At 42.1% G+C, this 26,839-nt stretch overlaps 2 protein-coding genes across 4 annotated transcripts in view; both read left to right on the top strand.

Moving 5' to 3' along the window:
• Nucleotides 1-484: 484 nt before the first annotated feature.
• Nucleotides 485-14,636, top strand: wfdc1 (WAP four-disulfide core domain 1). 2 transcript variants are annotated; one of them, XR_014623426.1, is made up of 7 exons: nt 485-948; nt 10,672-10,867; nt 10,980-11,063; nt 11,242-11,382; nt 13,477-13,536; nt 13,625-13,684; nt 13,777-14,636. XR_014623426.1 is itself a non-coding variant. In XM_084364483.1 (7 exons), the coding sequence occupies exons 1-6, from the start codon at nt 856-858 to the stop codon at nt 13,681-13,683; spliced, it is 624 nt and encodes a 207-aa protein (XP_084220609.1). In that variant the 5' UTR covers nt 485-855; the 3' UTR covers nt 13,684; nt 13,777-14,636. The 2 variants fall into 2 exon arrangements, 1 of the variants encoding a protein (XP_084220609.1); XM_084364483.1 differs by having other exon boundaries at nt 13,477-13,527.
• A 2,644-nt stretch (nt 14,637-17,280) lies between these two features.
• The window catches only part of dyrk4 (dual-specificity tyrosine-(Y)-phosphorylation regulated kinase 4), a 32,398-nt gene continuing 22,839 nt past the window's right edge, over nt 17,281-26,839 (top strand). The window contains exons 1-2 of one of the 2 annotated variants that reach the window (XM_084365122.1): nt 17,281-17,473; nt 18,020-18,089. In XM_084365122.1, the coding sequence (XP_084221248.1) occupies nt 17,442-17,473; nt 18,020-18,089 (102 nt within the window). In that variant the 5' untranslated portion in view covers nt 17,281-17,441. Of the gene's footprint in view, nt 17,483-18,019; nt 18,090-26,839 lie in introns of both variants that reach the window. The other variant, XM_084365121.1, reaches the window with a different exon arrangement.

Here is a 26,839-nt window from a genome sequence, read left to right as displayed (position 1 = left end):
ACTGCATCCTCTCCAAACACACATTCACACACATGCAGGTGTGTATTCCCCACCACACTGTCAGATAAATCACGCACATCCTGCCCCCGAGAGGAATCAGGAATGTAAACACGGATGTTGGGACGGTTAATAGTTAAAATTCACACTTGGACTCCCGGCGAGCAGTCAACAAGTGTTTACAAACCCCACACTTAGCAAAGCCACTTATTTTCCTTCCTACAAGCCTGCACGCAAGTAAAACATGTGAAGCAAAGCCGCAGAATATAAAATGTGTCCTGACCGCACGTTGACTCGATTCTGTCACATAAAGATCACCAGATGTGCTGCGAGATGCAACAAGGGGGCAAGGGGGGAGGTCTCACTCCCCCTGCCCTCTCTAATGCTCTCCCCTCCCTCCTCTCACCCCCCTCCTCTCCCCTCCTCTGTCCCAGAGACATGTGCGCACGCTGTGCCAGCAGACAGTTTCAGCTCTCAGCAACTGATGCACAGACAGCTGCTGTTTCTCCCTTTCCCCTCCTTTTGCTCCCCTCACTATTCTCCTTTCGTTTCTTCCCTTCACTGACTCCATTCATCCCCGCTGTACTTTCCCCTTCCTTCCCTCTACTCTGTCATTCTGCACCGCACTTTTTCCTCAGGCAGATATAAAGGCAGGTCCTGTTGGAGGGAGAGGGCTTGTGTAATCTCTGGCTGCACATGAGCACCGGAGAGTTATTGCTCCAGCTGGAAAGGCAAACCCACAAACGCGTAAAGGACAAAACTTTGGAATAAGGAGGAGAAGAAGGAATATCTCTGGGCCGGGAAGGGAGGAAGAGGAGGGAGATAAAGAGTTAGGAGTTTGGGTGCAGGACACAGACCATGCCGGGCTCTGTGGTGCTGCTGCTGTCCCTGTTGGTCCTGTCCACAGGAAATGATGCCAGAAGAATCAGGAAAAGAGGACTCAACCATAAGGTGGGGCAACAAACCTCACCTTTGACTTTTGTATGAGTGTGTGGCTTTCTTCTCTTTCTCTATTTTTTGGCAGCTTTCAGAATATCGTCCAAAGTGGAAGTAGGTCAAAGCTCACGGTTTTGTGGTACAATACCGGCTCTGTTACAGAGAGCTGGTTTCACACAGTGAGAGCAGTTCTGTGGCTGAGGTGAGAGGTGGGCACGCTGACCTGGTGTGAGCGCTTTAATCCAGGGATGAAAAGAACAGTGATGTAAATTAACTAAGTGTACTTAGCTAAGTACTGTGTTAAAAGGTCCAATTTGAAAGCCTCAGAAAGTTGATTTTTGAGTCTTATTCCCAATTTGTCAATTACTGACACTTTGGGATTGTAGGTCAAGTTGGCTGCCATCCCAAAGCCTCAGTATTTGACAAGTTGGGAATTCTTTCAAATTGGACCTTTCAAGAAACAGTTCCTCATTTCAGGAAATGCTCTGATATCTTGTTATATCAGAGGATCAACACTACTCTCATGTCAGTCCATGCTTAACATTAAGGATAGAAGCAACAGCGAGCAAAGCAGCCAGCTTGAATCTGTCCAAAGGTAATAAAATCCAGCTCCTCCACCTCCACCAGTGACATCCAAAACACAACTGCAATATTACCATTTTCTATTTTGGTTTTTGTGCAGATAAAGCAAACAAGATGAATCGTATATGTTGTTTTTCAACGTCAGTTTTTGTATAAATTGAAAAACTGTTTCCTGGTTTCAAGTCTTTATGCTAAGCTAAGCTAACTGGCTGATGGCACATAGTATACGTGCACATAGTATACGTGTAATTAAGCATGATTTTTAGGAACTATTACTTTCCCTGTGTACATTTAGTTAATGCTACTAGTTACATTCTACTTATGAGTTGTGGAAATATATTTTTTACTTGACTACATATATTTGACAGCTGTGGTTATTAGTTAAAGATAAAGATTTTATAAAGAAATCAAACGTGCACCTTTTAAAATATGATCCGTTGTTATCGAACCGAACTCCCAGAAGTTTATAAAGTAGTCAAAATTAGCTCAATTTCAACCAGCTAGACCTTTGAAAAGGAGATTCCGCTCTATATTTGTGATATTTGATATCTTTTACTGTAATGCTTCTGCACTTTTATGTAAAATTCTACTTGCAGTGGAACAGTTGCTTCTTTTGCTAGACCATCTGAAAATGTATTCCACCGCAGGAAAATACACAGTTTTTATGACACGCTTTGATTTTGAGGCATGAAAAATCGACGTTGACAGGAGAGTTTTTCAGTTTTGATGAGGAGCAGAGAGTGGAGTGTGCAACAGGTTGGAATAAGTCGCTGATTTTCAAGTTTCCATATGAGTAGTTGAAGGGCACACTGGATGTACAACTTTTGTCTGTGTGTGTGTGTGTATGTGTGTGTGTGTGTGTTCGTAATGGATTAATAGGGCAGGAACTGAACTTGCAGACCGGGCCCCTGCTTGTTAACTCAGCTCAGTGTAGCTGATTGATCATCTCTAACAAGGGCTCACTGTAGCGTGCTGCCTTCTCTTTCGCTCCCCCTCTCCGCAACCTCTCGTGCTTCAATGTTCTCACTTTCGGAGTGGTTTTATGCCCTCATTGCCCTTTTCCCTCTCTCATTTCTCTGCCTTTATCTCTACTCCCCTCTCTCATATGAATCAGTTACCCTCTCACCCTCCCTCTCTGTCCTGCTTTCCCCTTCCCCTCGTCCATGTGCCTCTCTCGGCTCACCACCACCCGTTTTCCCCTCTTTCAAAAATCTTTACTCTCGTCTCCTCCTGCTCTCAGGATGGGCCAAAAGCACCGTCTTGCTGGACTCCGCTTCAAAGCTGCTGTAATTGGAACATGCTGAGACGGCTATGCAGATCGAGTTTTCTCTCTGAACCTTTTCATCTCTGCATCTTTCAATCTCTCATTTTTTTTAACCACCTCCCCCACATGCACACACACACACACCCTCATTCTCATTCATAACACCGGAGCCGTGCAGAAAGACAAATTATAGTCACTGAGTATTTCACATAGGCACTGTGCTGTTGTGTCTTGAAAGGAAAATTGGTGAAAATGTTCAACAAACCCAAGGCCACCATGGTGCTCGCTACCTGGCTTTTTATTTGTGGTACTCATATATAAATAAACTAGGTTTCGCCAGATTTATTTATCTAAATGGGAATTCAAATTATTCCAAATCCCTAGATGAGGCCAATAATTAGGCCAAGTTATCAACATAATAAAGAAAATATGGATTTTTCAAAAAGCAAGCGATAGGTTGGATCAGCCACCTCTACTTTTAGTTTAAAAAAATTAAAGTTTATAATTAAAGGAGTGCTATTAAGCTTTTTTTTCTTCAGTGTGTTGGATATGTTCTTATGCGTGTGAAAGGTCTTGAAAGTAAAAAAGTCAAAGTCCACACCAACAGAAGCTCCTCTCTCCCGCAGAAAACACTGTCCCTGAAACGGCTCGTCAGTAGTCCTGCCTTTAATTCTGTGACTTTGTGACATCACACCACGTCACTCTGTCACACAGTTGCGTAATTGAATGCCTAGCAGCTAGTTTGGTACGTAGGGATTAATTAGGCACAGCTGCTCTGTTGTTAGTGGCGCTGGATCAGGCGTGTGTGAGCTGACCAATCAGAGAAAACTTAAAGACATAGACACAGAAGCCTTAAAGACACAGGAGCTAAAACAGACCGTTTCAAAAACAGAGGGAATACAGAGCTGCAACACTGGACAGTACGAGAAAACTGATGTGTTTTTGAGCATTAGCGAATGTAAACCTATTCAAGTAGTAATCCAAAATAATTGTGTTTTCAGTCGTGACTTCTTTGCCTCTATATCTCACTTGCAGTCTTGGACTTTACTCCCTTTATCAGATTTGTGTGTCAAACTCGTACCAGAAAAGGTGTGTGTTTGACCTCCGGGTCAGATGGTCTCAGGGATCAGAGTCATGTCCAACCGCTCTTATCTAGACCTCCCCTGACACAAGGTTCAAAGGTCAGCAGTAGCACTTTCCTAATTTCCTCTTCATGTTTGACAGGGGAAATGCATGTAATAAGGGTGTAGAGGTCATAAATAGGCATTAGAGGGAAATGTACGACCAGTAGGAAGATGTTTGATGGGAAGATGAGAGAACATGGGTGTGGACAGCTGGAGGGAAAGAGGCAAGGGGCGTGACAGAAAAGATAATAACAGAGGACTTAGGTTTAGTTTGTTCGTCAGCTTATTGATTACAGTACACACAATTAGAGTCATCTCACTCAACAATATTCAGGTGAAAACTTTTATCTCCAAAATAGTAATTACATTGTCTAAGAGCTATCCTGATGATAATTCATTTGTGACATTTTTATACAGTAGGTTATAGAAAGGTTTCATAAGCCCTAGTCTGTGACTGGAAGTGATACGTTTAAATTAAAAGTACAAGTCACCCAACTGTAGTAATACATAAGTGTAAGTGAACGCCTCAAGCACCTTCATCTGAACTTTCCAAATTTACAAGTTCTACCCTTTTAATAAATCATTGCGTCTGATTCACAGTCTCCAGTTTCATGCTGCACACACCTACGCACACACACACACACACACACACATACAGACCAGATGATTTAGTCTCATGCAGCCATAACACCGTCTGGCTCAGACACCTGCCCGAGCATGTCTGTGTGCACAAACAGTGTCTGTCGGCCACCATCATAAATCTTTACAGTTTCATTTATTTGATGTGATGTGGATCATTCGGACAGAGCCCGGTATTAAGACAGGGGCTCTACAGGTGCTCAGAAACATGTGTACTTCCTGTTCTTGGGCTGGCCTGTAGTTTGACTCAGCCTGGGGCCACTACCTAAAACAAAACAGATTCATACACTGCTTGTGCACTGATGGAAATGTGTAACTTTTAAAAAAGGGATCCTTTGTGAGTTACAATTAATTACTGACACAGTACTGTCTGACTGTCTTGCTTTACTATGGAGGAAAATTCTCGTCTGGTTTAATCTTTCGGATGTTAAATTAACTTTTGTGTAATGATTTGTCTTGTTAACAGACGTGGAATGTGACATTTTCATCCCTGAGCTGTTTTGTGTTTGGCCGAAGGCAATCATCAGGAAATAGTTTGCAGCCTTGGAGGCTGAGAGTTGACAAATCCTGGGAATGCATGACAAACGCAGTACAGCCACAGCCAGTTTGGGCTGTGGCCTACAAACGCCTGGTCTCACCACTGTTCAAAACAGCAACACGTTTTAGTAACATTGTCAGAATAACTTAAATTCATTCTAATGGAACTAAGCATTAAGTGGATTTTGGTTGTTCAACAGTCAGAGCCTTATTTTCCCTCTTCCTTTCTCCTTTTTATTGAACACAATGGGGTGCATTGGTGAACAAAAAGCAAAGAGGTAGTAAACAGAACAGGAGAGAGAAAATAAAGAGAGGCTACAGAAGCTAGTTTGAAGGTCGAATGCTATCCTGGTCTGCTAGCGAGGTAATGGCCTTTCAGACACAATGCTACAACAGCACCACTGCACTCTGAATCCCATTATTTCCAATGTCATCGAGGAATATATGTTGGAACTCTTCTTTCTTTTTTGTGGGGGTGCTAGATGTATAAGTACGCCCCATGAAAGTGTACATTTTGGGTGTATTGATTTTTTACAAAGATGGTTATTATTGTGTTCAGTCATCCAGTTTACCAGTAGTTTCATGAACTCTAAGCAGGACTAATCCCAGTCAGATGATGTGTGCCCGCTGGTTAGCAGCATATTACTAGACTTAAACTGCTCGGTGCCATAGATACACATACCAAAACCAAAAAGACAAACTCATTTCCACACCGACTGCTGCTTTACTTTTTTCAACAGGAGGCTCTGCTGTTCCAGACATTCCTTTTATTTGGCAGCAGAGAGATTTTCATCACAAACAACAGAAGGACAAAATTCGTAGCAAATCTGTGTCTGAGTATGTGAGACCACAGACATATCTGTATCCATAACAAAGGTCAGATACAGATGTTCTTCAATATAAAACTAGAAATGTTTCCACTGTCTTTATTTTTAACATACAACCTAACAAATTGTGGCTGGTGCACTACAAACAGAGCAAGTTAAGAATCCGGATGAGTTCATCTTTCATGGCCATGCTTCCTCAGGTTATGACTGACAGGTGGAGACACTGTTTCAGACTGTTTCCCCTACACTAATTAGCTGCATTCACAGCTGGTTTACTCCCGCCCTGTTGTGTTCACAACACCTCTTGTGGGTTCAGTCTGCTCGCCTGCATCTCAAGGTTAGACATCACCGCTCCACCAGCATGTTCACAGTTCCCTTTCCCAGCTGTGCATCTACCTGTTTGTCTGTTAGCACTCACTGAAACTCTCATTTCCGACTGATTTACAGGCTGCCCGTTTTCCTCACATTTTTAGCCTGCCGTGTCTCCATCTATCTGCACGTCTGTCTATCTTTCTGTCAAACTGACTGCCTGTACAGAGACAGGAAATTAGTCCTGACAACTCAAAAGTTAACCAGATGTGTGCTGTTGGCTACTTCATTTAGTAGAAATGGGAGAGCTGGTGCATTTGAGTTGACACTTAAATGAAAGAACACAGTTTTTCCTTGTTTGTGCACAACCTTGACCCCGCAGTGAAATATGTCCCTATGTTTGAGACTGGGTGTGTTTTCTGGTATGTGGAGTCTGTGAGCATGCACAAAGGAAGTAGAAAATCTCAGTATCTGTATGAGATCTCTGTGTGGAACCATGAACGGCCTGATCCCGGTCCAGTCATGGAGCCAGACAGGGTCTCCAGTGACTCCCCACAAAACCACAGAGAGTTTGAGAGTAATCGTTACAGCCACCACCATGCCACTGCTTTTCAACACCAAAGACAGGGGGAGAGAAAAAATCAAGGAGAAAGAAAAAAACAGAGGAAGAGAGATCTAGAGGAGGAAAACATGCCCTCAGACAGACGTGAACATCACACACAGGCCCCGCTGGCAGTGTCTACAGGGGAGCAGCACAGCAGACAGGAGGGTAAATAAACAACATAGAACATCAGAGAGATGTGAACAGGATTGTGTGATAGAGCTCAGGATGTAGAGAATGGCGGCCCTCCTGGCATACAGAGACACAAAAGGAGCCCGAGAGTGAAGAACTGAATGGCAGACGTAAGCTAAAGTACAGCGGGGGAAAAAAGGATGAAAGGATGAAGTACGTTATGTTGGCAAGTAAGGCTCAAGGATCAGTACAATCAACATATAGTAAAAATGAGTGACTTCTGCTGTGTACGGTATTCATGTGTACAAGAACAACACATAAACAGGAAGAGTACACTTGACCTTGTGTAGGAGACATTAGCAGGATGCTTTAGGAGCTGATCAGATATGAGACATGGGGCCACAGTCATTATGTCATTATCCAATCACAGCAGACTTTCTAGTCCTCATTCATAGATCTAATTTCACCGGAGACATCGTGAACCACTGTGGCTCCACGTTAGAGAGCCATGACTGAAGAGTATGAAGGACCTGTGGTCTGCAGTGTGTGGGAACATGTACAAGTAGAAGAAGAAGCAGTTGAAATAGTGGATTAGGAATTGGATTGTGTGAATGTTGGTGCCAATAACAAAACATATTTTTCAATAACTCACAGTAGAAAATATCAAATGTTCTATTTGCAGGTCTTGGGAATTACTCATGCATATGTGGAAAAAAAACAGTTTTATAAGGGCCCTGACACATCAGGCCGACAGTGTCTGCAGTCCTGGTTTCTGCGGTGTGTCCTGCACTGTTTGCACTGGTTGGCCCTTGTCTGCACCTTTTCAGCTGACTGAATATGTAGAAACAGGGTGAGAGAAATCACTGATTCGCTGTTCAGCGTAGCATATTAATCCACGAGAAGAGAAAAACGTGAAAAGAAAGCGAAAGCCCTTTGAGCCTGTTGCTGTAGTATCCATGATTTTACCCATTTAGTGTGTTTTTACTAATTTTTTGCCTCTGCCTCTCCACCAGTGGCATTTATCATGATTAGAAGTGGCTATATTGGCAAAAGTGGTGTAAAATGATAGGCTTTATCGTGACAACCATTTGCTACATGCAGTCCTGAGTCTTCGGGTTTACCTTTCGAATGACACATCCAGACTACCACCACCTCTTGGTATGGAGAGTTATTTCCTCACACACAGTTGTGTGAAGCTTTTTGGCAGAGACACATGGACTTGAGGCAACAGCAACAGTTGGCTTTCCTCACTGCTGGTGCTAATATTTGGGTTTGGTAAAGTCTGGGCACTAAAAGACTTTTGTATGGATCAAAAAGGGAGCTGCGTGAAGTGTGATGTCACTTGAGGCAAAACAGAGATGAAACAGCAGATCCAGTCAGAGTATGTGAAGCTACAGGCGTGTTTGTATCCATCACTTTGCAACCAAAGCACAGATATATTCGTAAATTTGAATGATTCACTTTTATTTACCATATAGTGTAGCTTCGTCAACCACATGCAGAGCAGCTTTGGCATTCATTTGGAAATGTGTTTCTCAGCCGCCTGATGAGTGTAAGTTCAATATTTACTTTCTTTTAGCTCTGTTTTGGTCTCCACCAACTCCTGATGGAAATATCTCTCTTTAGCTGCTAAACACTCTGAACGCTATGTTTGCCAGCTAATCGCTTTGCTGAAAACAGCTGCAGGCTGCATCTGGGAACTGATAAGAGCAATAAGACTGAATCAAACAGTCCAAAACAATCAGCTAAAAAGCTCCTTAAAGTGGAGGGGAGCTCTAGTGTCATTGTGGATGTGTTATATAATGACACATTTAACATACTTTTTTGCTGATATTTTAATTAAAAGAATAAGTAAACAAGGCCGAAAATCTGAAGCCCTCATCCCAAACTGTATCTACTTGAAGTAATATGCAGGATCCCAAAGTAACATTCATAAGTTGTGGCTGCAAGAGCGACACATTGCTCCCTCCGTCCCTCCACGGTGTGAATCTGGCCCCCCCTCCGCCCTCAAAGAACCATCCACCCACAAAGCTAGCCTCTGCCAGGACAAGTGAATGTGTGTTGGAAGTGAACACAGATACAGCATGAGTGATACCACGTCAGCGCCAAACATTTGCTTTCGTTTTTTTCTGGTTGGTTTGTAAGAGCGTTCGGTAAGCCTGCCAAATAAACAGCACAGTTTTAATGAGCATGTGCAACCCACAAGCTTATTATCTAATTACTGATCTGGTGTAGAAAGAAAAAACAAAAAACATCTCTCTCCCTGGGACACCCTCCCAAATTAATGGCTGACACTAGAAAGTCAGAGATATTCAGCCACATGACTGAACAGACATACGTTCAGCATGTGTGCTGAGCCTCCTCACACTGAGCCATGATGACTGTGTGACTGAGGGAGAAAGGAGGGGAACGAGCTGGAAACTTGATCACACTGTATCTTGTTATACAAAAGCAAATACAGTGTGTGAGAAAACAAGAGAGTTAATCTTGAGTCAAGGGCAGCTGTGGGCTTCTTGGGATTTTGTTGCGATATTCCCCATGTGTACATAACCCAGAACAATGACTGGCTGCTCATGCTGTGGTACAAAACTTGTGATATTTGACACCGGCAGTGTAAGCGAGTACAAACCCCTTAAATTCAGCCCAGGAGGGTTATGTATCATGTCCAAACCAATAAGTAGGTGCCATTAAAGAGATGCAGTTTGGTTGAACTTATTAAACTCCAGAGACCATGGCTGTGAGACAGATCCCATCATGTTATTCTCTGCAAAGCACGCAAGAGCAGATCTTCTCAGCAACAAGTAAGTGCATTGCTATGCGTGCACGTAGGCCTACACTTTACGTTGCCAAAGCCGTCTAAGTGTGAGAAGTGTGTCTGTGCTTGGCTCAGGGTCCTGTGGCCTACTTTCGGGCTCACCAGGGAAGTGTTTGCTCCCACAGTGATTCACCTTCCTTATCCAGATCAAGACGTTAGCAGGCAGGCATGCATACTAAAGCCAAGCCTGCAGTATCGCTGCTGTAGCTCTGCTGCTCAGATCCTTTGCTGCCCTCTGGTGGTTAAGTGCAATCTGTGTGAAATCTTTAATCACACTGAGAAGAGATGAGGGGTTTTTTTTGTTTGTTTTTTTCTCATCAAGTGGCAGGCACAATAATCATTAATGAAGTTTAACAAAAACATTTAAACTTGCTGTCCTCCAAAAGGACATCATTTCTTTAGGGACAAAATTATGCTACACAAGAAAAACCTTTGGATTTCATGGGGGAATGTTGAGAATGAGTTCAGGAGTCTCACAAGTCTGAGGAAAGAAGCTGCCCCACAGTCTGGTGGTACAGCTGTGGATACTTATGTATCCTTTGGCAGATGGCAGGAGGGTGACCTGTCTGTGACTGGGGTGGGTGTCGTCTTTTAGTGTCCTTTTGGCTCACCTCACTGATATCACTGATGCTCAGTTGATGGGTACCAATGATGCTCTTGGTGGTTGTGATCCCTTGTATGACCTATTCTTGGCCTGGTATTATTGCATAATCATCCACCGGGTGTTGACAGGTCCTCAACCTTACTATTACCTACTTAGGCTATTCCTATACCATGGCAGGAGCCTGCAGCAGCTTTTTATAGACCCAGACCCTCTGCTGATTGTATTCATATACAATATGTATCATATATATGTATCAACATTCTTATAGACTAACTGAAAATGTGTCTAATTTTCTGTCTCTTAGGACTATGAGTATGCCAACCACCCCCAGTCCACACAGCACCAGAAGAATGACCGGTGTCCGCCGCCACCCCAGATGCTGCCAGAAAGAGCCTGCGAGGTGCCGGGCTGCCGTTCAGACTCAGAGTGTGAGCGCCACAAACGCTGCTGCTACAACGGCTGCATCTACGCCTGCCTGGAGTCTGTGCAGCCTCCACCAGGTCAGCAGCACACAGATGGTTACACAGACAGCAGTGTGTAGATCTCAAGGTTGCAAACCAGAGAGTAAAGTTGTGTCTTAAGTGTGTGTATGTGTGTTTGTGATCTGAACAGTGTTGGACTGGCTGGTGCAGCCCAAGCCTCGGTGGTTGGGAGGTAACGGCTGGTTGTTAGACGGCCCTGAAGAGGTTCTGCAGGGTGAGTACACACACCTGACCAGTCAGTGAGGTCAGGAGGAACCACTTGTAACTGCGGCTGGTCAGCTTGCATGCACTCTGAAATGATCACTCAACTAGAAGCACAAACCACAAAACAGCCCTGGTGTATTTCATGTTTGTGTTTTTTTTCTAATGCACAGTGTGTTTTCTGCCCCTAGCTGAGGCCTGCAGCACAACTGAGGATGGAGACGAGCCTCTTCACTGTCCTACAGGCTACGAGTGCCACATCATCAACCCAGGAAACCCTGCTGCTGGCATCCCCAACCGGGGACAGTGCATCAAGCAACGTGGAAACTCCGGTATGGCTCGAGTAACATAGATGGGGGATTAACCATGTGATGTGCTACAGCTTTGAATCCAGGCCTTTAATATACACCTTCCATGTTAGTGTTATTTTTACAACCAACCTCCTGTTAGTCTGAACTAATTTCCTCCAAAGTTTGTGCTCCCAGAAGGCACCAGGGGACAGAGACAGGATGTCGGGCTGTGCCAGCAGCTGTCTTGGCAGGCCTGGTATCTCTTGGCAGATTACATGCTGTTTGGTGCCAGGTTTTTCCTATTAAATAGATCTATAAATAATATACAAGTTGGAGTGACCTGGCAACTCAGTAGTCTGCCTCAACTTATGATCCGTGGCTGATTCTTTTGGCAAAAATATCAAACTGATGACTTAATCAAAAAAACAAAATGTTGAAGGGGAGAGCAACTTCAGCTCAGGTAAGATGTGTTTTCTCATTGGTGATTAACAGGGCCTTCCTGTTTCACGCTCTGCTGTATGTAAGAGCCATAATGATTCATCTTTTACTGTAATTGAGTAATTGTCGATGAAATTAATTGCCAACTAATTACTACTACTTTCTAAAGAAAAAAGTCAAAATGGATTCCACCTTCTTAATATCTTCTGGTATCTTTACTCCTCTATGACAGCAAACTTTAACTCTTTATGTTGACGGTTCAATTTAATGTCGTGACAACGTTGTGCTTAGAGTCTGGTTAGGTTTCCGCACAAAAACCCCTTGGTTAAGTCTATAATTACCTGCTTTAGACGCCACAAATAAAGCCGAAGATGTCCTGGATTTGTTAAAAATATCTTTCTGTTTACTTGCACATATTGTAGAAATGTCAATGGTTTGCATAAACGTTAACTGCTGACGTTTTATTCTGGCGACGTGGCTGAATATTGTCTGATTAAAGTCAGGTGTGCTGTATGACGTCCTGTACAAAAACGGAGGCCCACATTATTAATTAATTGTGTACATATTGAGAGTTTAGCATATAATTCCTCACACCAAAACTCATCACGTATGTTCCACAAGTATATTCCACATGATTGTCACAATTTGGCCGAGAAATTCTGGGCTTTGGATGAACACATTATGATGAAGTTCTCACCTATTAAACTTTTCAATTTGAACTATGTGTTGTATTGTAGATCATTTAGTAGTTTACCTGGACAGTGTCAGTTTCAGTACAGTAGTCTCCTCTGAGTCATTAGCAGAGCTCTGTTTGGAGTCTTGGATGATAAAGCAGAGTTTCACAATACAGAAACAAATCCCTCATTAAAGTTTCACACTGTATCCATTAGGTGTTTAACTAAGTGCTTTCACATCTCATCCTCTATGACAGTAAACTGGACATTTTTGGGTTGTAGACATTACATCTTTGTTGGTTGCCAGATACTTAAAACAGCTGATAGTTTCCACAGTTTGGTCCCACAGTATTAATAATGAGAGTTGGTCTACTGGGAATATATTGTCATAAGTAATTTTGTTCTCCGACATTACAATGAGCCAGACCCAATACATTGTCTCAGCTTTGAAACCTGAGCAATATAATAAAATAAAGCATCGCTTTTAAATAAAAGATGAACTAAAGACATGTCATCAGCATATTTGAATAACTTGAAATCGCTTATGTGCAGTATCATTTCATTGGTGCCCAGTCCTGCGGTGCAGCTGTGTTTAAAACAACCTGGTCAGAAGGTACCATACTGTTTGGCGGGCTCTTCGTGGGTAGTCAGTGCACCCAGAATCGGAGAAGTTTTTGCTCAACTACATGAACTTTCAGCGCGTTAAAAGCCAAACTAAAATCAACCGATATTTTACTTGCAGAAGTGACAAGTTGACCATAGTGAGTATGGCATGCTCAGCTCCTCTATGGGTTTAGTGGATAAACTGTAATGGTGTTAATACAGTTATTATGGCTATAGGATGGAAGTCATTCATGATCTTTGGATCCTGGCTTTTTAGGTTCTAGTCTGATAATAGGTGGCTTCCATGTTTTAGGCACAGTGTGCAGTAAGAAATGGAATATTTTGGCACATGGTTCATGATGTTGAGATCTGATATCAGTTTTATTGTGTTTTGTTTCCATTTTGTCCTTTTTATTTACAGATGGACGTGGTCTACGGCACAAATACTTCAAGGACTACAAGGACTACTTAGGTAAGTGAGGTAATGTGGACAACTTGAGCCTGCACTATTACTGAACCAGAAATATTGCCAATCTGCCTGACATGATGACGGCTTTTTTCACCGACAGGTACCAGTTCCAACAATGCAGTAGGCTACGAAAAACATCATCACAAGCACCTGGGATGAAGTATGTTGTCAGCCACTTTGTACTAGTGCATCAAATAACCACCACTGCATCTTTAAAAAAAAAATCTTGTGTTTCTTTGTTATATCTCTCAGATCAACCTGACCTCAGCCTCAGCTACGACCATAACACAACCTCAGACATCAGACCACTCCTGTTCGATCTGCTCTCATCACACCTGAACCAGGATCAGATCTGACCTTTTAACCAGACCTACAGCTGCTACCTCCGCTCTGCAAAGCCCCGTCTTGCGGCCTCAGTAATGAAGTCCTTTGGGAGACGAGTCTGACGTACCTGAAGTACACAGCCAAAGAAACAAGTGCTATTTTTTGTCTCACTGTGTGGTGTCTGTGAAAGGATGGAGCAGAGGGTGCTGATGGTGAGGCAGAGTTGGGGAGAGCAGGGTGTGCACCAAAGCTGTTTATATAAATGTCTCACAAGGAAATAAGGAACCGCTGGTATCTTTTCACTTCTTTACAACCCTCTCCCTCCCTATAACTCATTCTTATTCTCACACACATACCCTCTGACTTTAAGGCTTGGTCAACGGAGAAAATCAAGACCATGTGTCTGTGTTACTCATTCTGTCTCTCTTGTTCTCTGAAGGTCAGTGCTCAAATTTCCTGATCTGGAATCTGGAACGTTTTATAAACAAATAGGAAGAAAAATACAGCTGTCGTGGTTGCATTTCCAAATCAAATCCAAATGTGATTTGATATTCTGACAAATAACTTTAGTCAAAAGAATAAATGCCATATGAGTGTGTGGATTGTGTCTGCAGTTCCAGCCAACAGATGCTGAAACTTGACTTGAAGGAAAATGAGTTAAAATGGTTAACCTTTAAGAACAAAAAAAAACCAAACACACACACCTTTAAATAAGACTTCCATACAGAAGCCCAAAAAGGCAAGTGAGGAGAAAAAAAATTGTGGTAATGTGGGCCCCCCCCCCCCCCCCCCCCCAATTCACCTGTGAAAACAAGCTGATGTGCTTGAAGTCCTTTTTTTAAGAAGTGGTGCGTGTCAGCCTCTTGTGGCTAAAATGAGTATTACAAACACCAAAAAAGTGTTTTTACAGTTAACACTAATTCAACTGCAAAAAGTTTTCCAACTGTTTTTACAGATTAACATTTACTTCAAAAATGATCTTGAAATAAAAATGCCCACCACAAAAAATAAAAGAACCTTGAAGGTTATTCTGCAAAAAAATGTTAAAATAATTATAAAAATAAAAAAAGATCTGACCTTAAGTCATAACTTCATAACTGTTAAGTCAGAGGGTTAGTTTTTGACACTGAAAAGATTGATTGGGGGTGGATTATCCCCTTCAACTTAACTCTGTATATATACTTTTATATCTGCATTACTTTCCTTACTGAAGTGACATTGTTGAATGTCATACAACAACTATCTACCACTTCAGTATGATTATTCAACCAGTTCATAATTTTGAATAATCATACTGAATAACTTCTAAATAATCCAGTCTTTATACGAAGCCTCACACTATCACAGGCCCTGTTGCAGTACAGACATAATAACAAGAAGGGGCTTTTGCACAGAGCAGATATTTAAAACTGGTGAAAAGACCTTCTGTGCTATTCTCAAACTTGCCTAGCTTCAGTCAAATGTTCAACAGTTCAAATGGTGCTAGGGTTCATTGCTGCCTATAATAACAGAAGAATAAGCTGGTCACATAATAAGCTGAAGGTGCAAAACTGAAGCTGGAACCATTCTCTATGTGCAGAAGTGATGTCTGAATGTTGCTTTCTGACTGGTGCTGTAATGTTGCCTTGTTTATTCTAAATAAACCACATTGTTGAATTCTATGTGAGTTTTTCTTTTTTGTCTGCAACTAATTTCAAGATTCAGGACTGAGTTGAAGTTATATGGTAAAATAACATGAAGATGATGATGCAAGTGCAATGGCATCACCACAGATTTCTCTTCACGTCGAGTAAAGTGTTTTGAGAGTTTTCCTGCCCTATTTTTGAATTATTCTTTAGCAGTGCAGATGACACAAATATCAGATGAATGCTGTGTTAAGTTTCAGCAGCTTGCAAAACGAGGCCTCAAGACCTCAGAGAGTCTTTCTGACGGTTTCAGGATACCCTCAGCAAAATGACAAATGGTTTAATTTTTCTGTCATGTCACCGCAGAGAAATTAGCACAAAAAGGTTTAAGAATGACTCTTTAAATCCATGGTGTTTTTTTCCTTTTCTTATTATATAAAAATTGCATTCCAAAAACATATCATACGAAGCCAGTAGTATTTATTATTTATTGTGTAAAGCAGATATCTTTAAAAACAATCTATATTTAATGCTTAAAAAAAGGAACATATTTTGATACAATGGCCTTTGTTGTCTGATTGCCTGACGTCAGGTGTGGTGCATGACAAAAAAAACCCAACCCACATTATTAATTCATGTATAAAACTGCACCGTGTATCATATAAATCCTCATGCCAAAAGTCATCACATCCAAGCATCAGGTGTATCGTGCAGGTTTTGCTCAACCAAATGAGTTTTTCCATCAGTGACAGTGAGGAGAGCAGGTGTTTGTTTACGCTCATCAAGCTTTGGACAGACACATCATGATCAAATTTGGCAAGCCTATTAAGGTCAAATGTTTAACTATGGTCTATGTTGTATTCTGCGTCATTTAGTAGTTTACCTGGACAGTGTCAGTTTCAGTATGTAGTCTCCTCTGAGTCATTAGCAGAGCTCTGTCTGGAGTATTGGAGGATGAAAGCAGAGTTTTATTTCACAATACAGAGACGAATCCCTCATTAAAGATTCACACTGTATCCATTACAGGTGTTTGACTGAGTGCTTTCACATCCCATCCTCTGCTTTTTCGCCACAAATCAGAGACATGCAAATGTTAGGTTAATCAATTACTCTAAATCGTCCATAGGTGTGATTTGTGAGCGTGAACAGTTGTTTGTCCCTATATGTCAGCCCTGTGATGACCTGGTGACTTATCCAGGGTGTACCCCGCCGTCGCCCAATGTCAGCTGGGGTCGCCCCAAGCCCCCCAGTGACCCTAAAAAGGATAAGCGGGTTCAGATAACAGATGGATGTGACTTTCTTTACTTGAAAAATGATCTTTTAAATTGACCAACATCACACGTGCAGTTCATGGCACAATTCAGGTGGGATCAATACAAAAACCTCGATTCAATACAAAGTTTAAGGTCCCATGGGGTCCAACGGAAAGGGGCGTGACTTGGGCTCTCTCTGAAGATCCTTCCCTTCTGATTAAAAACTACATAGTGCACCTTTAACTTTTCCAAAATACACATTATCTTTGTATAGTTTAAATCTTAAAGTTTGCATTGCTGGTGTAAACTTCCTCCAGCCAGGAGATGATGTGTTAGCCTCACCATGACCTGCAGTGAGAGGAAAATGTATAGCTCAGTGGGTGTCTGCTTCTCTCCCCCTTTGTCCCCCCTCTCTCTCTCTCTCTCTCTCTCCCACTGACTCTCTCTGACTCCCCCCTCTCTCTCTCTCTCTCTCTCTCTAACACGCGCGCACGCACCTGCCTAAAAGCTGCGTCAGAAAAGAGGGAGAATCAGACCGTCAGTGCGCACTCAGTCAGTGTGTTGACTGTAACAGCCACTGTGTTGTCGCTTCAGCCGCTCAGCATCACACAGACCGTCAGCTGTGTGTCGTCACCGGGTCGGAGCCTACGAACTAACCGCTGGGCATGTGGCGCGTGACCGCCTCATCACCGTCACCCAGTTCATTGATGACAACATGAGCGCGCCGAGCAGATCTTCAGAGAAAAGGTTAGCACGGTATGTTTCTATGAGTTTGAGTTTTAAACTCACTGTTTACCTACTTAATATTTGTTGCACACACTTTCTCTGAATTAGCCGAAGTCAGTGTGATAAATGTGTTTATTTTTATTCAGACATCATTTAAAAAAATTGTTTTGCTAGCTAACATAGGTTATTTACCATACGGACACCCTATTAGTTAGCTTATTAGCACCGGAAACTATCTTTACAGACTTGAAACCTCTATGAACACAGGCGGTCCTCCTCAGTGTGTTTGATATAAGACAAACCAAACAGGTGCCCAGAAGGTGTCAGTGTAGTTTATCCAATGGTTACTGCTCCTCATCGTCTTACAGCTGTGACTGTCTATAAGAGAAAAACAGCTCACAAATTCATGACATCTAAACAATGTGGTTTCTAATTTGCCTCAAGGTCAAGGGCGACATTAGCTGCTTTGTGCGAGAGATTTATTTTTGAGCCTTTGGCATCATTAAAGAATAGTTTCCATGCATATGTGTGCAGTCACATTAAACTCAGATTTTCCCTTTTGGACAGGAACGGCACCAGAAATAAGCTGGATAAGCTGTTAAAGGAGAGAAAAGGCATCTTTCCGCTACTGATTAAGGTAAGGGGGGTATCATGTGTCAATATTTAAGTTGTTTTCTTAACTTGTCAGCCTGACTGCTTCAGTATATCACTTTAAGTCATAGTTGTGGCTATGTTTTTGTTTGCCTCCAAGCAACCCTACACCCTGTGTCGTTCCGCAGGCCATCAAATAAATGTTATTTAGGAGATTGTGTGCACTCAGCAGAAGTGATTTATTAGGGACATGCTCTGCCTTGTGATGTTCCTGGCCTGCACGTCCGCGAGAGGAGGTGCCCTTCTCCTATTTGCAAACGTTGGGAGAGCAAAACTATGCAACCCCCAAGCCATTATAAGGCCACATACTGTACACCTGAGTTAAGTCCGTCATCTCCTCTTCCTGGAAAGTTCCACAACTTCCAGCTCTGCCCCACAAGGGCACGTTTGCACAGCAGTGGACTGAGGCAACCCCTCTGTCCCTGCGTGGAGGGATTAGTCTTCCTCAAACCTCCCTCGCTGAGCTCCTATAGAACACTTTATTCCACTTTTAATACAGTTTGGACGTCTTTGCCATGAGGCAGTGGAGCAGGAAGGACTGAATCCCTTTGATGTGAAACTCTGTGAAGGACACAGATGTTCGTCTCCCTGAAAGCTACCTGGACTCAGGGTTTATTCATAACAGAGACAGTTTGATGAGGATATAGATGAATAGGGAGGAAACACAATGTAGATACGAATATGGGACATGAACGACACCACATTCGGATAATAGAAATGAATGAATGGCTGCCTTTTGTGTGTGCAGGTGTGTTTGGGAGGGAAGGAAGTGGGGATTTCATGACCAACAAATGAGGATAACACGCAACAATAATCATTGTCAGTAAATTATAGAAACCAAACTCAGACTTTGTTGTTGTGTTTTATTTGCATTCTTGAGGCCGAACTCTTTAATGCTTAATCCCATCATGGTCATTTTATTTGCTTTCATCTTAGCACCCCCTCACATACATATTTGTATTAATTAGCAATGGCGCTTCCAACAAGTTGTCAAGCCCAGAGACACTCAAGATGAGAAAGCTGAAAATCTTTGAACATCAGTGAGAAACTGGAAAGAGCAGAATCTGAGGCATCGTTTGAAGCTGTTAGGGTTCTCGCTGTGAGTGGACTCCACGCTCAGGGTGTCAGTTCAAAAGATTTTCTCCGTTAGGATATCAACGGAGAGCATTTGCGTCATTACAAAATACAGACGCAAGCAGCTGCTCTCAGCCGATGCACCATATCCCCCTGAATGGCCTTGAGACTGTAGGAAGCAGCCTGTTTTCATGTTTGCAGCTTTGACACAAGATGAGTCACTCCTGAAGTGCACCTTTGCATCAAGGCTTCTTACATCAGAAAGTTCTGTCAGATCCTTCCAATAAATAAGTCGTGCATGGACTTACACAACTTATTTTGGGCATTTGTCCACTCGCTGAAAACTAATCATAAAGGTCTCTGCCAAAAATATTAATACTGAAAGTCTGCAGATCTGATGTATCAGAGCCTTTATGTGGGATTACACTTTATGTGCATGGATTTAAGAATATTGTAATTTCCGGGGTTGTGAAAGTTTTGAACTTCAAAAGTGAGTGGGAGCAGGCTACAATCAACAATCCAAAACCCAAAGATATTCAATACACAATTTTAATATACAACTTTATTGTCATTTTTCACTAAAATTAACTTTGCATCCTGAAGCAGTTCTGTTCAAGAGCTTTACTCACAGGTGAGACATATGGCTACACATATGACACATATTCCTCGCCGTACAAAGGACATCAAACATCCATGACCATAAAACACATCACATAATATCCCCAGATTCAGATGTTAGGCAGCAGCACACTGATTTTGGTTTAGCAACGGGAAAGACTGATGTATAAAAGAATTATTCAGCCAGTTGCATTTAAATGGAGGGACTCTAAACCGCCTATAGACCATTTTCACTGCAGACATTGTGACTTCAAAGCAGGAAAAGCACAGGTGTGACCAATAACGTTAACAATGGCTTCATTCTATGAAGTATCCCAATAGGCCTGTCAGTGAGTGAGCATGCACAATGCTAGAGCACTGGAACAATTTCACCGTAATAGAACGCAGCCTTCATTAAAGGTGTAAATGCCACCTGTGCTTTTCTTGCTATGACAAGTCAAAATGTCTACCATGAAAAGGGCCTATTGGAGGGCAGAAGTTGGTGTTCTCCGTTAATAACGTGAGGAGCCAGAAGAGATAGACTACTATTTGCAAGTCTGAGCATGCTATAGTTGTAGGTTGCTGTAAAACAGAGACAAACTGCTAATGGCTTTGATGTTACTCTCATTGGAGAGGCTGTAACCCGAGAAACTGTTTTTGCCTTCAAAGTGCAATTTGTAAGAATTTAAGTTGAAAACATTGAAAGATTTACTACAATTATCAACAGAATGTGAAGAAATAACAGTTTTGACATCCACCCACACCCACAATACATCTTAGCCACTGAGTGTCATCACTGGAGGCAATTTATCAGATTACATGCAGCTTCCTCAGGAGCCACCAAAGGCTTTATACTACTTTTTCCACATATTCAGTTGTACTCCCCAAGACCTGTAAACACACTTTAATATACAAAGATGTTGGATTTACCCTTTAACTGATAAAGGATCAATTGATCAATGCAGTTGTTTCTGTGCAACCCAATCTATAAACAGAGTCTTTGCACTCTGTCAGATCCCGACCTGGATTATTTTTTGTGCACTTCATGACCTGCTTTAGAGTATTGTTTATCAGGGCAGATCCGTGCACCTGGCCCAGCCTTCACCCCCACAGACTGTGGAATAGGGAGCGTGCCTCCCCATTATTCTGATGAACCCTGCCCCTGATAGGGTTTCTCATCACAGCTTTGTCCCTCGTTGACACCGGACCCCCCGAATTAAAGCCGGTCATTTACAGAGAGAGAGAGAGCTCACCTCCACTGAATTACACGCTGATATCAGTGTCACTGAGCACAGGGTTCACACTGCCACTTTACGGTTAATCAGAGGCTGCGTTTAAATTATTTTACAACCATTATAAGCTTGGTTGCAGTCCTTTTTAATCACTGCTCTGCTTACTGCTACTTCTGCATGTGTGCAATATTGTGCTGTCATGTGTGCAGTTTAAGTATTGTCCACGCTTGCAATCACTCATGTGTACCAACAGAAGGCCTAAGGCTTGTTGTCAGGGCCTTCACATGGACCTTGCTTCGCAACATGTGAATGTCCATGCTTCTGCACCATAATAGACCCAGGCATAGCAGCATCCTCTGTGCTGTGGATGACTGTTTTCCCTCCTACTGGTCCAAGGCTGAGCCTACTTGTGCTTCCATGATTTCACAGCTGGTTTTCAGGGCGAGGACAGTGTTGTGGCGTTACTCCAGAGCGGAAAGCTGGACCGAGACACTCCCCAACTCTGATAAACATTAATTGGATTCACAAAGAAATGCTGGGTAAACAGCCACCCAGGGAGTTTTTGTTAATGAGTGCCTGGCTTGGTTGCATGAAGTGTCTGTTTTCCTTTAACAGTGAGTCATGCAATACAGAGCTGCTAAACAGGGTATGCCAACGTCCTCCCCCATCGCACCCTCTCCTTCCATCTCCATAGGCTCAGCAAGAGTGTTGTGTAATAATTTGTGAGTCTTATCTAAAATATTGTTATATAATGTTGTCAGACTCAGTGAATCCCTCATACATGTTAATAATCATAACACATGATTTAATGGCTCTTTTTTATCTTGGAGTCAGTTTGCAAATATTATTTATATTATATATATCATTTCTAATGCTGCAACCAAGCTCATAAGTAATATTAACAACAACAGTAGTACTAATAAAATTAGCCCTGTAATAACACATCTGTAGCATTTTTAGATATGCTACAGATAAAAGGATAAAAGGCTGGCAGTTAACATTTCAGCACACCACTGATACATTCACATTTGTAAGTGTCATAGCGGCGGTCGCCAGCGAGGTGCCCACAGGCACCTGGTCACCTGCAGTGCAGGGCATCATGAACCTTGACTGTCTCCTATGCGTATGTAGCCTATTAAATGTATAACAGTGTTTCCCCCACATATACTTTACTTGGGGACACAAGTATATTTGGCGACCCATTTCAGCATCTTATACTATATTTAACTGAGGTGGAGGGTATGGCGGTGGCTTCAGTGGCTGCATTTCAAGACTACATTTTAACATTTCTAGGTGTGAATCTGGGACAATTCCCAGCCATGTTTGTGGTGACAGGTATTTTTTGCCAAAAAATTAGCCTTTCCTAATCCTAACCAAGTGTATTTTGTGCCTAAACTTAAACAGATCTTAAGCACAGCATTGCCACAACATAAAATTGAACCTAAGAACCTAAAGAAGTTGCAACATAAATAAATGTAAAGTTTCAACATATCTGTGGTTTGCAGGAATATTTATTGCCAATATCTATTTTGGTGATTGGGCCAGGGTGTGTCAGTATGTACCTGTAGCAGCTGCCAGTGCAGTAGATTACACCTGAGCCTTGGATAATGAAGGCATCAGAATCTAAGACAGGATCTCCTTTACAGACTCAATCTGTCCACTGTGTTTTGAGCCTCTTGTATTTGGCACCCAAAGACAACAAGCGTTCCAGGCCTCATTGTCCAAATCTGCCACACATGTCATCACATTAAGTCCTGCAAATTGCGCTAATTGTTACTATTTGAAGGCAGTGTATTGTCTGTGTCAATCTAGGTCGGACACAGGGTCTTTTGTATCCAGGTGGCAACAAAGACGGATCACCTTGCGAAGTTGTTGTGGAAGGTGACAGGAGAGTCTGTGCTTATGGGGTCAAAAGAAGAGCTGAAAACTCTCATCTTACCAGGGTGACAAAGCTCACCTCTGCCCATCACCCCTGTGAGACCAAGGAGACAGGCACGCAGTTTCAGAAGGGCAGGGTGCTGGGATACAGGCAGTGATGGAATAAGCCATAACTTAGCTGGTTTAAGCAATGGCAGGAAGATTTGAAATGAGTGAAAAGAGAGTGGGGTATATTCTAGGAAAGCTTAAGGTGGAAAATGAATACTGTGACTTGAACTAGAGATTTTGGTTCATTGGTAGAAATGTCAGAGCCATGTGAGGACAAGGTGTGGGGCCCCAGAGCTGCCACAGATGCCAGGCCATCATCACTCACACAGGCCTGGCTGCACGAGTGCCTCTCCTCCATCCTCAGGTTCTCAGCGCTGGCAGGGCAGAGTCTGGGGCATTCAGGTCAACACCTGCACTAAACATGATACGGGCTAAAGCCTGCAGTGTTGTAAGAATATTTAGCACCGAAACCTTTGACACACACATTTTGATTATGGATATAAACTTACACACGCACACACATGCACCTGTGCAAATTTTTACTCCATACCTGCCTCAGCTGTCTCGCAAGCGGGCCAATTATTTCATCCGATCAGCTATATCGAAATAACTGTGACGTCCTGTGGGGGCGAGTGGAGCCAGACATGGGGCCCTGGGTCGGGTCTCATCCCAGGGACGGGAAGCAGCAGATCTTGGATGAAAGAATGATTAATGAGGTAAGACTTCCAAGGATTTGGGGAGCGGAATATATTGCTCTCAATAGGAAAGACTGCAGTGTTTGAAGTAGAGGTTGTATTGGGAGCAGCTGTTGAGTGTTGAGTATTCCTCAATATTGTTTTCTTTGGATTTGAACAGAACATCTGAATGTATATAAAAAAATGGGAATCCAACAATGTCTACATCTCTAAAACTGGCAAGGACATCAGTGAACTTCTATGCCTACGTTTGTGACCTACATGTCTATGCTTTTGTCGCGATCAGGCGTTGATGGAACTAATGAAAGTAAGAATTTCATGTCTTCTTCAAATATTTAGGTCCCTGTGTTTCTTTACTAGAAAGTTTTAAAAAGTAAGGACTTTTTTGTGATAACAGTCATTCTGTCTGAGACTAACATTGTAGTGCCATTCTCTTACTTGACATTGTAATCTCTAACTTTAATGCCAGGGTCATATATACAGAAAGTTATGCCATAGTATTGGAAATAGAAATTGAAAGTTTTGCAGAGAATTGCTTGCAAAAAGGAAAAAAATTCTGCTGTATCAGTGAAAGTTTTGCAGGTGTCATGTTTCTTTGAAGGCTGTCCCTCTCACCATGGCTGCAATACAAAGCAATAACAGATGCGAGGAGAGATGGAAAAATATAACCTGATGCTCCAGATGGTTTGTTACATGGAGCAATCTGGAAAGTTTTTGGAAAAGGGCATGCGCTTACAAAAAATACTTGGCAGGTTTTTGGACAAACAGTCTGTCATGGCTAACTTCAGCCAATCAGATCAGCAGTAGGAGATCTTTACCACCAGCAGAGCCAGTTTGTAAATCAAACTCTGACTGAAGCCAGTCGAAAGAGGAGTGAAAACATATTTTCCATTGAGCACTTAGCTAAATAAGGTATACTAGCCAGTTCTGATATAACTCATGTTATAGCTGCTATGCTAACCTCTTAAGGAACTACCATTGTTGTTTTCAAACAAACAGTTGACTGCCCGTCACATCTAAACCATATGCCCACGCTCACACACTAGCATGTCTCGCATTTTAGCATTAGCTTGTCATGCAGCTCAGGACTTGCACTGGTCTTAGTCTTCACTTGGTCTTGTCAATACACTCTGGTCTTGGTTGAGCTGGTTTGACTACAACACTGATGTTAGACCACTAGTGCATAGCTTGAGGCCTGGCAAGATGGGTTATCAAGATCACATTAACGTGATCTTGCGAATCCAGCTGCCTTGCAAGGCGAGAATAGAGTAGGAATAGAGTTTCCTGAGTAATGACGTCTTTGAGCACTAGTCTATAACTGTGTCTGTGTGAAAGGTATTTGTTTTGGGTGATACCGCACTCGATGACAAGAAAATATGAGGACTTCATCAGGTTGTGTTTGCACTGGGGCACAGGATTAGCTAAAAGGTCTGTACTTTACACTAGACTCAACAGTGAGGGATTAATTTTTCAGACGCACAGTTGGGTCCATGGAAAAACACTATTGTTTATAATACCAGGGAGGCCAGGGAACGTGACCTGTGGCCCAATTCTGGCAATTTTTGTGACAGTCTGGGTCTCTGTCTGATAAAGTAGACAGACAGGAAGGGTTAGGGTGTCTGTTTTGGGTTATTACAGTATATGAAATTATGTGTCATGTCTTATGGAGCACGAGAGGATTACATGTACTCTGTGTATGTAGGTGGTCTTGATGGGCTGGCACAGTTGACACAAATATGAAGTACTGGGTCAACCTCCACCTCCACCTCTATTAATCCACCCACACAAACACCAACAAATACACATGAGTGGTTATGAAATATGAGGAAAATGTATCCTTGTCAGTGTGCACAGAGACTCTGAACACAAACATAATGATAAATCAGATAAAGACAAAGACATGATTCATTATTATTTATTGATTTTCAGCAGAATCATAATGTAATTATGATTAAAATCAGTGAGCCGAACAGTTTATTGCTTGAACATGAGTTTAATGATTATGTGATTTGCATGCATTTGCCATATTGAGATATATATCAAGATACATCAATCTTAGATGAATATACTATTAATATTATAATGATTAAAGCTGCAGCTAAAGATAATTTCCATAACAGATCAAACGACTAATTGTTTCAATCAAATAGCCCAGCCCTACTTGATATCTAGTAGGTATGGTTTGAAATAACTATAGGGGGCTGATTATATGATTTTATAAAGGATTGTTTGCTATCTATGCCTTCAATGATTCGCACTATTTATTGCCACAGTCATTTACAAGAGGTTGAGCGAGTCACCATTTCCTTTCAGTTACAGGATCTGTCATCATACACAACAACTTGCTGTCATCCTCTCATCAGTAGCTACATGTGCATATCACTGTGTACCCCACCCTGTGTATTTATATGTTACAGCAGTACAGAATGTTCCTGACCGAGGCCAGCAGCAAACATATAGTTCAAAGAAGGAGACCGATTAGACCTTGACAGTGCTTCACCACAATCAGACACTGGCTTGTGTCACTGGACACAGGGTGAATTAAGGAGTTTGTTTTTTTATCTGGCTGTCTTCACCACAGTGGAGTGAGCCTCTCCACATGGCTAATGAGATTTGGCTTGGCCTGAGCCCCACTTAATTTTCAGCTGTGTCCACTTCATTCACTCACATACACACACACACACACACACACACACACACACACAGATTTACTCCACCAAAGACACACTCATTCACTTGATTCAGAATGAGGACAATCAGGCAACCATTCAGAATGTTACCTGATTGTAATTACTTTGCAATAATAATAGCTCATCGGATGTTCTTTTAAAGGTCATATTAATGACATTGTTATGTAGATTTTTTTTAAATTTTTTTTAGAAAGTACATCTACAGAGCTCGTAGAGAAGTGTAAATAAAAATATCTCTTTTCCTCTTAAACATTATTATGATTACAAATTAAAAATTTTAAAATGTTTGTCAGGTCCAAAATGATTGTTTTGTTTATCTCTGTGTAAGAATTCTGACAAGTGGTTCCAGCTTCTAACAAGGTTTGTCAGCCAGCAGCTGCATCACATGGTGTCTGTGATCCATCAGCATCAATAGTCTTATTAGTTGCCAGTTGTGGAGAAAAAAATTGAACAATGTTTTACAGTATGGACTCTGCGCTCCCGAATGTTAGCAACGTTAATGTTAGCTAGCATTAGCAACAT

Source organism: Pagrus pagrus, assembly GCF_965226575.1.
Source record: "Pagrus pagrus genome assembly, chromosome: 10".
Classification (NCBI taxonomy): domain Eukaryota; kingdom Metazoa; phylum Chordata; class Actinopteri; order Spariformes; family Sparidae; genus Pagrus; species Pagrus pagrus.
Note: the sequence above shows the minus strand (reverse complement) of the source record. Positions and strands in the feature narration are given on the sequence as shown.

Coding starts and splice junctions, on each gene's coding strand:
- wfdc1 (XM_084364483.1), top strand. CDS start 856: ATGCCGGGCTCTGTGGTGCTGCTGCTGTCCCTGTTGGTCCTGTCCACA. Junction 949..10,671: donor AAAGAGGACTCAACCATAAG/GTGGGGCAACAA, acceptor TCTGTCTCTTAG/GACTATGAGTATGCCAACCA. Junction 13,528..13,624: donor GGACTACAAGGACTACTTAG/GTAAGTGAGGTA, acceptor TTTCACCGACAG/GTACCAGTTCCAACAATGCA.